This window comes from Triturus cristatus, chromosome 10 (assembly GCF_964204655.1).
Source record: "Triturus cristatus chromosome 10, aTriCri1.1, whole genome shotgun sequence".
Lineage (NCBI taxonomy): Eukaryota > Metazoa > Chordata > Amphibia > Caudata > Salamandridae > Triturus > Triturus cristatus.
The window spans coordinates 781692873-781706214 of NC_140593.1; the positions used below are offsets into that span (position 1 = coordinate 781692873).

At 52.0% G+C, this 13342-nt stretch overlaps 1 protein-coding gene across 2 annotated transcripts in view; it reads right to left on the reverse strand.

Annotated features, from left to right (window-relative positions):
* Window positions 1-13342, reverse strand: part of USP7 (ubiquitin specific peptidase 7) — a 1511465-nt gene that overhangs the window by 345413 nt on the left and 1152710 nt on the right. The window contains exons 24-25 of one of the 2 annotated variants that reach the window (XM_085628311.1): window positions 11682-11790; window positions 11524-11601 (exon numbers count right to left, since the gene is read on the reverse strand). In XM_085628311.1, the coding sequence (XP_085484437.1) occupies window positions 11524-11601; window positions 11682-11790 (187 nt within the window). The remainder of the gene's footprint in view (window positions 1-11523; window positions 11602-11681; window positions 11791-13342) is intronic. The other variant, XM_085628312.1, reaches the window with a different exon arrangement.

Here is a 13342-nt window from a genome sequence, read left to right on the forward strand (position 1 = left end):
TACCCAAGCAATACCAACCCCGGTGGAGGGTCTGCGAACCAAGATCACACCAGAAAGTCCTGGAGAACAGAACAGCCAAAAAAGCCATCTCTCCGGACTTGGCTGTCCAGGCAATAGTGCTTGGCGAATGTGTGCAGTGAGGCCCACGTCGCCGCCTGACAGATGTCCTGCAAGGGAACTCCCCGTCCCAGGGCAGTAGTCGCCGCCGTGGCCCGGGTGGAATGGGCTCTAAGCCCAACAGGAGGGTCCTTTTTCGCCAGATGGTGCCCTGGTGTTCCAGCCATGTCCAGAGGCGCAGAGCCTCCTGACAAAGGGTCCACGACCCCACCCCGCCTTGTTTGTTGCAATACCACATGGCGGTGGTGTTGTCCGTGAACACCTGCACGACACTTCCCCGGACAGAGGGAAGGAAGGCTTTCAGTGAAAGCCGGATCGCTCTCAGCTCCAACAGGTTGATATGGAGTCGAGACTCCGCCGGAGACCAAAGGCCTCTGATCTCCGCCTCTCCCATATGGCCCCCCATCCCAGGAGGGACGCGTCCGTCACTACTACGTGCTCCGGTTGGGGTAGGGAGAGGCATCTGCCCCGGACCCAATCGCGGTAGGTGAGCCACCACTGCAACTGTTTCGCAGTGCCCTCCGAGATCAAGACATGGTCGGACAGGTTGCCTCGATGCTGGGCCTACTGAAACTTCAGGTTCCACTGCAGAGCCCGCATTCGTCACCTGGCGTAATCCACCAACAGGATGCAGGAGGCCATCAGCCCCAGAAGCCGCAGCACCAACCTGACCGAAACCCAGGATAGAGGCCGAAAGATGGGAATCAGAGCCTGAATATCCCGGACCCACTGTTCCGGAGGTTAAGCCCGGAGCTGCGCCGAATCGAGAACCGCTCCGATGAAGAGGAGCTTCTGGGAGGGTCTCAGGTATGACTTCGGCACGTTGATGGAGAACCCCAGCAAATGCAGGAGGTCGCCGTAGTCTGGAGGTGGGAAGACGACTTGCTGGGGCGAGCCCGCCTTCAACAACCAGTCGTCGAGATAGGGGAATACTGGAACCCCCGATCTGCGCAGATGAGCTGCGACCACCGCCATCACTTTCGTGAACACTCGAGGGGCACTGGTGAGGCCGAAGGGGAGCACGGTGAACTGAAAGTGCTCCTGACCCACCGTGAACCGCAGGTAACACCGGTGGGCCGGCAGGACGGGGATGTGAAAATAGGGGTCCTGCAAGTCAAACGCTACCATCCAGTCTCCAGGGTCGAGGGCAGCCAGAACCCGAGCTAAAGTTAGCATCTTGAACCGTTCCTTCCGGAGGAAGGTGTTGACGCTCCTGAGGTCCAAGATAGGGCGTAGGCCCCCTTTGCCCTTCTTGGGAACCAGAAAGTAGTGGGAATAGCAACCACGGCCTACTTCTGGACCAGGAACGCGCTCGACGGCCTCTTTGGCCAAGAGGGCCGTAACTTCCTCTCGTAGAAGATGCAAATGATCCCCCGACATACGGTGGCATGGCTGGAGGGGTCGTCTCGAAGGGGAGGGAGTAGCCCCTTCGGACGATTTGCAGCACCCACCTGTCCGAAGTGATGGAGCGCCAGTGGAGCAGGTGATGGCGAACTCTGCCGCCCACTGGCGTGGAATGGGCCTGAAAGCTCGGACTAGGAGGGCTTTGAGGCGGATGCTGCTGGGGTAGATGTGGGCTGACCGGCACGTTGTCCTCCAGTACCGCCACGGCGGAATCCACGTCCTCGACCGCGTGCAGGTTGGGTCTGCAGCCGGTGGCTAGGCGGACGTGAGGAGGCGCCCCTTCCTTGGCCACGAAAGGGGGGGGGAAGTTTGCGGCCGTAGGGCCGAGAGACCCAAGGACCTGGCCGTAGCCCGGGAGTCCTTAAAATGAGCCAGCGCACTATCCGCCTTCTCACCAAAAAGGCGAGTGCCATCAACGGGCATATCCATGAGGGAACTCTGGACATTGAGACGTGGACCGCAGCCAGGTGTGGCGCCGGAGCGCCACCGTGGTGGAAATCGCCCTACCCAGCGAGTCCGTGGTGTCTAGTCCACACCGTATGGCATGTCGTGCTGCATCTCGCCCGTCAGTAAGCGCCTGGGAGAGACGTGTCCGGGCCTCCTCCGGACACAGGGGCAGCACGTCCTCCACCGTATCCCACAGAGAGTGGGAGAAACGGTCCAAGAGGCAAGCGGTGTTCAAAGACAGCAGGCCCAAACTCAGGGAAGAGAACAGCTTCTTTCCGAACTGTTCTAGCCTCTTGGATTTCCGATCCGGAGGAGCAGACGGGAAGGAGGATTGCGAGGTGGAGGCCTGGATAACCAGACTCTCGGGGGTGGGGTATTGGGACAGGAAACTGGGGTCGCCCAGAGCAGGGCGGTGGCGCCGTGCCACGTTCCGATGCACAGGAGGAACTGGGGAGGGCTTGGCCCAAGTGCCCTGCAGAACGTCTATGAGGGCCTCATTGAACTGCAGCAGAGGCTCTGTGGAACTTGCTGACGGTTGAAGCACCTCTGTGAGGACGTTAGTCCTCACGGCCACAGCAGGCAGCTCGAGCCTGCTGTGCCGCCTTGCGCAGCACCACTGAAAAAGCTGCACCTTCCTCCGAGGCCACAGTCGGAGGAAAGATGAAACCAGCGTCCGGGGAAGTGTCCAGACCACTGGCATCCCCCAGTTCGTCTGCCCAGTCCTGTGAAAGTTGGCCCTGTATGGCCATAGGGTCCTCAGATCCCTCCCAGTCGCCCCCGTCATCCGATTCCTGATAAACAGGAGGAATGATCGGAGCCGGGCGGTAGATGAAACGCTCCACCATCGGCGTCGGGTGCGGCGTCAAGCGGCGCCACACCGGCGCCGGGCCAAGACAGAGGCTAAACCAGGGAATGGCATCGTCTGGAGACGGCGCCGGGGGCAGAACCGGTGTCGGCGGTGTTGTGAGGTCGACCGGCGCCGGCAGAGACCCAGGCCTGGATTCCTCGGGGACCTGCGGTGTCTGGACCAAAGTCGTAGACTGCGCCGGGGCCGGAGCCGCCGGCACGCGAGGTCGCCCAGTCGAGCCCGCGGGGCCCGAAGGTGCGCCGGCAGGCGTCGACGGCGGAGCCAGGCCCCTCATGGCCGAGCTGAAGGCATTGACCTCCGCCGGAGTCGCGTCAGTCCCAGGGACCGGCGAGTATGGGGACGGCCCGGCTCCTGCGGCTCCGACGGAGCCGCGGGGGTGGGACCACCCTGACCCTCGGCCGAGTTGTGCGACCGGAGAGGGGAGTCCGAAGAGCGATGTAGTCTCTTGGACTTCTTAGATCGCTTCGACTTACCCGAAGACTTTGAGCCCGACAAGCGATGATGGTGACTGCGGCTCCACGACCGGTCCTTGGACCTCCTCCTGGACCGGGAGCGGCGCGGAGCCGAGTGCCGAAGCTCGAGAAGCTTACGGGACCGCTCCCGCCTAGCCTTCGAGGTCAAGGCCTGACAATCGGGGCACGACTCCGCGTCGTGGTCGGCCCCCAGGCAGTAAAGGCACCGGCGATGGTGGTTCGTCAGCGACTTTAAACCCGGGCATCCTACCGGCACTAGGGGTGGAGTCGAGTCGACAGAAGACCAAAAAGAGTCAAAAAAGTTTAGTCAAAAATTGACTAAGGGGTAAGCTCTTCCCGGATCGGCGCTGTCTGGCGTGGAAAAAAGAAGAACTGACGTCAGCGCGCAAGGGCGGCGTCTAAGTACTCCGAGGACGTAATTCCGGCGCACGATGCCAACGACGGACGCGGAGCCGCAGACGACGCCTAGCGACGCGCAAAAGGGTATTGCTACAAAAATCTTTCCGGATCCAGCCTGACGCCTGGGGATATTCTAAGGTGAGGAATCTAACTAACGTGTTTCTTTCAGATAACCTGTTTTCCTCCCATAGGATAACATTGACACTTTTTCTCCCAAAGATTTTTAAGTGTGGAGTTTTGAAACCTAAAAATATTCTTTAAAAATCGCTCAAATAACCAAATCGTGTTTACTCACCTGTTTGCAGGAAATGTCCTAGTGCTGAATCTAGGTATCCAGCACTGAGTTAGAAAAGTAACGTGAAAAGTAACTTACCTGTAATTTTACTGAAAAAGCCTATTCATTTCAATGTACTGCATTTGCCAAGTGTTGCATTCTACTGCTCCTCTGTAAATCAAACAAAGTACAATTTCTATTGCATTTTCAAACTGTTCTATATCCATTAACTTATTACTGAAAAGTATTTAATGCTTACCTGTGCCAGGCTTGTTTGGTTCTAAAAATAAACCGTATATTTTTATACAATGACAATTGGCCTAGAGTTCAGTTCTTGAGTGTGTGAATTAAAGGGCTTAACACGGTCCTCTGATACTGCCTTACTGCTATACCAAGCTACCACTATTAGAGAGTAAGCTTCTATTTAACTTTAAGCTCTGCCTAACTTTGCGGACTCTTTACACACTGTACGTCACTTTGGTGCGGTATTGAATATGCTACTTACCAGTATGCATCTGTTCTTGGCATGTAGGGCTGCCGACATTCATATCTGTGCATAGATCGCCGCCTAGTGTTGGGTCCGGATGTTTGCACGTTGTTGTCCTGGAAGAGTCTTCGAAGTATCCTGGGATAGGTGACTCCTCCCCTGGACTACAGTGCGCATGGGCATCCTCTCCATCCTCAGATTGTTTTTCGCCATTGTGGCAGTGATGGAGTAGATATAGAAAGTGATGACCATGCTTACAGTACTTCTGAGAGCTGCAGCTGCTACAGGCGCCGGGGAGGAGGGAGGGCGATATGAATGTCAGCAGCCCTACATGCCAAGAACAGATGCATACTGGTAAGTAGCATATTCAGTTCGAGGCATGTGGGCTGCTGAATTCATATCTGTGCATAGAATATATAGCAGTGCCCTCTTATTAGCGGCGGCTACCAGTGCCAGCTGCAGCGGTCTGAAAAAGAGTTTTGAGAACAGCCTGTCCTACAGCTGCCTGCTGTTTTGATTGCACATCTACACAATAGTGTTTGGTAAATGTATGTGTAGTGGACCAGGTGGCTGCTCTACATATGTCATGCAAAGGGATGTTTCCTAGGAAAGCCATTGAGGGCCCCTAACTTACGTGTTGAGTGGGCTCGTGGGGGAATCGTTAAAGTACGTTTAGCCTTTTTATAGCAAATTTGGATACATTTAACGATCCATCTGGCTATTCCTGCTTTGGAGATAGCGTTACCTTTGTGGTGTGGGGCAAAGGCAACGAAAAGTTGTTGTGTTTTCCTAAAGGGTTTGGTCCTGTTGATATAATACATGAGGGCCCTTTTGACATCTAGTGTGTGGAGTGCCCTTTCTGCGACAGTTTGTGGGTTTTGGAAGAAAACGGGCAGTTCAATGGTTTGATTCATGTGGAACTGCGATACCACCTTTGGCATGAATTTGGGGTTGGTACGTAGTACGACCCTGTTGGTGTGAACCTGTATAAATGGCTCTTGAACGGTTAGTGCCTGGAGTTCACTAACTCTCCTCAAAGAAGTGATCGCTACTAGGAAAGCTACTTTCCAGGTAAGGAATTGAATCTCGCATGAGTGTAGAGGTTCAAAGGGTGGACCCATCAGGCGTGTGAGGACCAAATTGAGGTTCCACATCGGAGCCGGTGGGTGGCTTGGTGGAATGACTCGTTTGAGTCCTTCCAAGAATGCTTTGATGGCAGGCACTCTGAATAGAGAGAGGTGCTGCCTGGTCTGCAGATAGGCTGATATTGCGGTCAAATGGACACGTATAGAGGTGTACGCCAGATTGCATCGGTATAGGTGTAATAGGTAACAAATAATGTTTTGGATGGATGCGTCTAGCGGGTTAATGTCATTATTATTGCAATAAATGACGAATCTTTTCCATTTGGCTGCATAGCAAGCTCTGGTAGTGGGTCTCCTGGCCTCCTTAATGATGTCCATACAGTCAGGTGGCAGGTTGAGGTAGCCAAACTCTAGGACTTCAGGAGCCAGATTGCCAGGTTCAGCTGTTGCGGATCTGGGTGCTGAATCTCTCCATGGTTCTGCGTCAAATGCTCGGGTTTGATCCGCAGCCTTTGATGCGGCACCACGGAAAGTTCGAGAAAGGTGGTGTACCACGGCTGGCGTGCCCACGTTGGAGCAACCAGGACGAGCGTCAGTGAGTGTTGACGCAGTTTGCGTGCCACCAGCGGTATCAGTGGTGCTGGGGGAAAAGCGTACGCAAATCTGCCGGACCAGTTCATCCATATCGCATTGCCCTGCGACTGCGGATGTGGGAACCTGGCGGCAAAGCTTTGGCATTTTGCGTTTTCGCGAATAGGTCTATCTCTGGATGACCCCACTGCTGGAAGTACGGTTGGAGTACTGATGGGTGTAACTCCCACTCGTGCATCTGGTGGCTGTGTCTGCTGAGCAGATCCGCCATCTGGTTGTCCTTGCCGGGGAGGTGTTCTGCCATGAGGAACATGTTCCTTTGAATGGCCCACTTCCACATGCTCTGAGCCAGATTAGACAACTGTGGAGAGTGTGTTCCTCCCTGCTTCTGTATGTAGTACATGGCAGTCATGTTGTCCGTCCGGATCAACACGACTTTGTTGCACAAGTGTACTTTGAAAGCTTTCATAGCGAGGAAGATTGCCATCAGCTCTAGAAGGTTGATGTGCATCTTCTTTTGTTGTTGTGTCCATAGTCCCTGCACTGTGTAATGGAGTACATGAGCTCCCCATCCCTGGAGAGACGCGTCCGCTGTCAGTACTATTTGTGGGACAGGCTCTTGGAACGGTCGGCCCTTGCAAAGGTTTTGTGGATTCCACCAATGCAGAGAGTTGTATGCCCGACCGCTCACCAACACTAGGTCTTTCAACTGTCCTTGAGCCTGATTCCACTGACGTGCTAAGCACTCCTGAAGCGGGCGCATATGTAGTCTCACGTGTGGGACTATGAAGATGCAGGAGGCCATCATGCCTATCAACTGCATGAACACTCGCGCGGGCAGGGAGTGTTGAGGTTTGAACTTGGAAATCAGCATTTGCATGCTGTTGATTCTCACTAAATTTGGCTGAGCTGTGGCCGCCAGAGTGTCTATAGTCGCACCTAGGTAGTGTTGTACGTGTGCGGGCTGGAGATGGGATTTTGGGTAATTTAGTGAGAACCCCAGACTGTGAAGGAGGTGAATGGTGCGGGACATGTGGCTGGCACATTGCTGGGCTGACTTCGCTTGAACGAGCCAGTCGTCCAGGTAAGGGTAGACGTGCATGTGCTGCCTCCGTAGATGTGCCGCCACAGTAGCTAGGCACTTTGTGAAAACCCTGGGTGCTGTTGTCACGCCGAAGGGCAGGACTCTGAATTGGTAGTGCTGTCCTTGAACAGTGAACCTGAGGTATTTTTTGTGTGATGGGTGAATGGGTATGTGGAAATACGCATCCTTGAGGTCCAGTGTGGCTAGAAAGTCTCCCTGCTTGAGCAGCGGGAGGACTTGCTGGAGAGTGAGCATGTGAAAATGCTCGGAAAGAATGTATCTGTTTAGGGGTCTCAGGTCTAATATAGGTCTGAGTGACCCGTCCTTCTTTGGTATTAAAAAGTACAGGGAGTACACCCCCGTACCTTGCTCGTGGACGGGTACGACCTCTATTGCGCCTTTTAGAAGCATGCTTTGCACCTCCTGCTGTAAGAGCGTTAAGTGCTCTGAGGACATAGGACGGTTTTTTGGAGGTATTGTGGGTGGAGTGGAGGTTAGTTCTAGACAGTAACCGTATTTGAAAATATCTTTGACCCACCTGTCCGTGGTGATGGAGTTCCACGTGGACAGGAACCTTTGTAGCCTTCCCCCGACAGGTGTTATGTGGTCGGGAGGAAGGGAGAGGGCGTCACTGCTTGTTCTTGGGGGAGGACCTGGTGTTTCCGTAGCCGCGTCCTCTGCCCTTTGTACTGGAGCCCCGATATCCACCCTGGGTGTTTTTATCGTAGGTGGTTTGTGTATTGCTCTTGTTGTATGTTTGCTGTGACCCCTGTCCTCTACCTGCTCCTCTATTTCCGGGGCGACGAAAGGAGCCGCTCCGAAAGGACTGAGTCTGGAGAGCCCCCATGGACTTTGCAGTGTCTGCGTCCTTTTTTATTTTCTCTAGGGTGGTATCAACCTCCGGGCCGAATAAATAGTCTGGGTTGACAGGCTGGTTGAGTATGTTGTTTTGCACCTCAGGTTTGAATCCGGAGATTCGTAACCAGGCATGTCGTCGCAGCATGACGCTAGTGTTTATGGCCCTGGCAGCTGTGTCTGCGGCATCCAGCGCGCACTTGATGGATGCGTTTGTGAGGAGCTGTCCCTCCCTGATGAGGATCTCTGCACCTTCTCTGAATTGGTCAGGGAGATGTTGGATTAGCTGCTCTAATGTGTCGTAGTGCGCTCTATCGTAGCGAGCGAGGAGTGCTTGAGTATTGGCAATGCGCCATATGTTGGCTGCCTGGGCGGCAACCCGTTTGCCAGAGGTCTCTAACACCTTGGACTCTTTGTCCGGGGGAGGAGCGTCACCTGTTGTTTGTGAGTGTGCCCTCTTGCGAGCATTCGCAACGATAATGGAATCCAGAGGTAATTGGCCTCTGATGTAAGTAGGGTCCCCAGGCGCTGATCTGTATTTTTTGTCGATCCTGGGGTTTATCACTCTTGCCCTGGTGGGTTCCTTGAAGATGTCCTTTGCTGGTTTGAGGACACCCTTCAACATGGGTAGAGTTTTTATATTTCTTTCTGAGGATGCAAAAGTATCCATAAGAAAGTCGTCCTCGACGGTGTCCGAGTGAAGTTGCACTCCATGATTGGCCGCAGCACGTTCAATTAGAGCGTTGAACGCTGCCGTGTCCTCTGTGGGAGATGTTTTTGCTCCATAGAGTTGCGGGTCTTGTGCATCCATAGGTGCACCTGGGTCCACAGGGTCATCCCAAGTTTGATCAGGGTCCTGTTGGCCATCAGGGTCCATGTCTCCGGGGTAGGGGACTTGGTCACCCATGTAGTCCCCCAACGCATCCGTGTCGGAGTGTGTGGGAGAGAAGGATTGTGGATCCTGGTAGGGTGAGTGGAAAGGTTCGGAAAGAACTGGTTCTGAGGCCACAGGCAGCTTTCTTTTGAGTGGAATCCTGAAGGAGTCCAAAGCCGGCTCCGAAGTTTTTTTCCGTTTGTGGATAATCATCCTGCCGGTGTCGGCGTCGATTATATGCGATGGAGACGTCTCTGCAGAGTGTTCGGCAGGCGTGATGGTGGTATGGGTCACCCGTGTCCTGATTTGGAACATTTTCGGGGCCGTGGATGGTGGCAGGCCAAAAGTAATGTAGGCTGGTGTCGAAGAGGCTGCTGGAGCTTTAATTGGCACGGAGCCCGACGTGTCCTGGAGGACCATTTTCTTTTTGGTGCTTTGCGCAGCAATGGGTCGCGTTTGGAGCGCCCTCGAGTCTTTCGCACCGACCGGTTCTGTTGAGGCGGTCGTGGATTTTTTCGGCGCCGGTGGGTCATCGAGTCGAGGGGCGGGAGTGGCCGTCGACTTCTTCGATGATTGTGGTTTAGATGTCGCCGTGGAAGCGGTGTGAGACGCAGCAGGCTGCTTGACCTTTGGGGTCGGAGTCGATTGCGTCGGTGCCGGGAGCCGAGCAGGTTTGGTGGTACCGAAGGCCTTCTTCCTTATGTCGACTCCGACGTCGGCCGCTTAGAGTTCGGCACCGAAGTCTCGTTTGGTGCGCTCGGTGCCGATGTGTTTTGCTGGCGTCGAAGGTGTGGAGGGCCTCGATCCGACCAGCGCCACTTTCGGTTTCAAGTGAACCAATACAGCTTTCGGTTTTAAAGAAGGGAAACCAGCCACTTTGGGCATTAATGGCTGCCGCTGAATGTCCGAGGCCGGGCCCGAGGAACTGCGGGATAGGTCTTGGGTAAGGCCCGAAGGCGATCCCTCGACCGGAGCCATAGACTGCTGCACCGGGCTTTCTTCAGTCTGAACGGGTAGGCCTTGCTCATCACCGGAGCTACTCTCTTCGGCCCCTAAGGCCTCATTGTAGTCTCCTACCTCGGTGTCGTCTTCATCTCTGTGAAAGAGTGTTTCGTCGACGTCTTCCGATCCGGAGTCATGTTCGGAAACGGGACTGGAGGGTAGGTTCTCCACTTCTTCGACATCTTCGGTCTCGGCGTTGAAGATGTCGGCCGGGGCCGGTGCCGCTTGCTGCGCCTCGAGTCTCGCCGCTCGTCGATTCCGTAGTCTTCTTGGATCGAAATCTGGCACAGGCCATGCATGTAGATTCGTCGTGATCCGGTGAAGGGCATTTGTTGCACACTGGATGGACGTCGACGTGGGGGTATTTCGCATTGCATACCGGACACCTCTTGAATGGTGTCCTCGATTCCATCGCTGATGTCGAATCGACGGTCGGGTAAGATGCGAAAGTTTGTTCTAGAAGTTAGTAAACTAACAAAGATACTATCGATACCGATCAAGAACAGTACCGACGCGAGCTAAAGGCCTTTTGGCCTGAAAACAGGTTTTCCTAACTTGAGTCAAGATAACACATCCGAACCCAATGGCGGAAAAAAACAATCTGAGGATGGAGAGGATGCCCATGCGCACTGTAGTCCAGGGGAGGGGTCACCTATCCCAGGATACTTCGAAGACTCTTCCAGGACAACAACGTGCAAACATCCGGACCCAACACTAGGCGGCGATCTATGCACAGATATGAATTCAGCAGCCCACATGCCTCGAACATATAGAGCCAGTTTCTTACAATGAGGCGTTGAGTTTCTCTGTGGGATCGGTTCTTTGGACCTGCTTATAGGAGTGATGCCGGTAGTGTCATATCTGGCGCCAGAGGTACAGGTGGAGGTGGCACCGACAAAGTGGTTGTGTATCAGGGTACCAGGTCGAAGCAATGCAGAGTCGGCGTCGAGGACTATGGTAAGGCACCGGTCAGCACCAAGAAGCACCAGTCCTGGCAACAAAAGACCCAGTGGAATCGGAAGCACATCCAGAGCCAGTGGAGTAGGCCAATGCCGTTGAGCGTCGAGGATGAATGTACTGAGCAAGTAGGAGAGCAACAATGCAACATACCTAGAGTGATTCTGTCCTGTCCTTCGCAGTCCCCACAGGATTTATACCCAGATTTAGTTTATGCGGGAAGGGGGGTGGGCGGGGGGGTAATATAGCACTGTACTATTTCCATTTTGTAAGTAAAGAATCTTGCTGTAGATCTGAATCCACGTCAAAGGAGTGAAAAAAGTAACTGGCGTCGTTACAAGGGTGGCTGCTATATGACTTCGATGACCTCACCAGATGCCACTTCTAGCATCAATCTGAAGCCAGCACCACCTACCGGAGTCATGACAGCTTTGCAGTTTCCGGATCCAGTCTGACGCCTGGGGTTGTTCTATAGGTGAGGAATCTGCAGGTATAAGTATCCATCAGGAATGAATGCGTTCAGTACACCGACAAGAAAAGGTAACTTGCAAAATAATTACATTACATTTCAAAGTTATTGGCACTGCCAATAGTAGGGTTACTTACTTCTTCTCTAAACTGGGAGTTAAGCCATATGCATTTAAAACTTCGTCTATTTTCAAAATCTGTAATTTTCATTTTGAGCTGGAAAAGAAATAAAACATTAATATAGGTCTTGTTCCTTAGGTGGCCCCAAAAAAAATGCTCCATGTTATTTCAATTACCTGCTGGTAATATAGTTTTTTTGGTTGCCGTGGTTTGAAGAACTGAAGGAGATCCCTTAATGTACCTTCATAGTTATGCCTCAGAGGATTACCTGGGCCATCCCTGTAACTTCAGAAAAAAAATACTATAAAACACAATCACGTTAAGTATAATAAATTACACTTTATACATAAAGAGCACTGGTTTACCGAAACAGTACATCTCTCCATAGACTACTAGTTGAATACAGACCATACAAAAGGATAAAAAACAAGTGTCAGCAAAAAACTGCACTTGGAAGCATGTGTTCCATATCCTATTCTCAATGTAGAGAAACCATTTTTAACATATTGTAAACTGCCTATAGATTAACAGTGTGCCTCGGTGGAAAGGAATGATCACAGCATGGTGATCGCTCTAGTAACTCACAGTACTACTCCTGTGAACTACTCACAAGGACTTGCGCTCGTTGCACAGTATTAAATACCTTTTACTCCACTGTGCTTTCTACCCATGCAGGAACTTTACTTAACCTATAAGTAAACTAGACCAGGGTGCGCTTTCAACCGAAATCCCAAAATGTTTTTCAAGATAAAAAATGCTAGACACAATATGATAGCAAGATATTAATTTTGCAGAAGCATATTATCCTTCTACAGTATTTTTTAATGACTGTACAGCAGCACCCACTTCTTCTGGAGGAAAAAAGAGGAAGGGCTAAGTGTATGAGGTAAATTCAGAAAAGCTCCTAATTAATTCAAACATAGTAAAAGCCAACAGGTCTTACCTATAATACCTACTGTTTTGCACAAACACAGTTTCCTTCCTTGAATGCATTTTCTTTTTGTAACAGTATTTTTATATCACTCACTACCCTTGACGAGGCATTGAAGTGCTTTCGGCGAGTAGCACTCTACTCTGAAACCCGAGGTGGATTAGTGTTGAATCAGTAGAGGTAAACAGAGGTTATTGGGAGTAATGGACATATGAGCCTATTTGCTGGATGAATAGGACGAAGATTGATATATCGCAGGGACGAGTTTAGAAGTTTTAAGTTACTTAACTTCGGAAACACATTATCAGGTAGGCAGGATATAACCGCAGATTCCTTCTCTTCGAATCCTCCCCAGGTGTCAGACTATTCTGTAAATTTTTCAACAGTACCTCCGCATGGCAGTAGAGGGCAAGGAGTGACTGTAGCGACGTTGTCTCCAAATGTGACATCAACTGAGTCATACAAGCCCTCCCACAATGTGCTCATGGCAGTTTCTTTTATGACTATTTTTGCGCCAACAACGCAGAGCCACTAGAAGGAAAATGCTACTTACCCAGTATGCATCTGTTCTTGGCATATAAAGCTGTAGATTCATATGCTTTAGCACAGATCACCATCTGGTGTTGGGCCCGGATGTTTGCACTTTGTTTTTCTTCAAAGTCGTCTTTGTAGGTACGAGGTAGGTGGTGACTTCTTTCGGTGATAGTGCGCATGGGCATCACCTCCATCCTTAGATTATTTTGCCATAAGGGTGATGATGGAGTTAGTAAGAGTAGAAAGATGTCCATGAATAGTGTATCAAACTAAGATAATACTGCAACATATAAAGGTACCCGGGGGTGCATATGAAACTACAGCTTTATATGCCAAGAACAGATGCATACTGGGTAAGTAGCATTTTCCGTT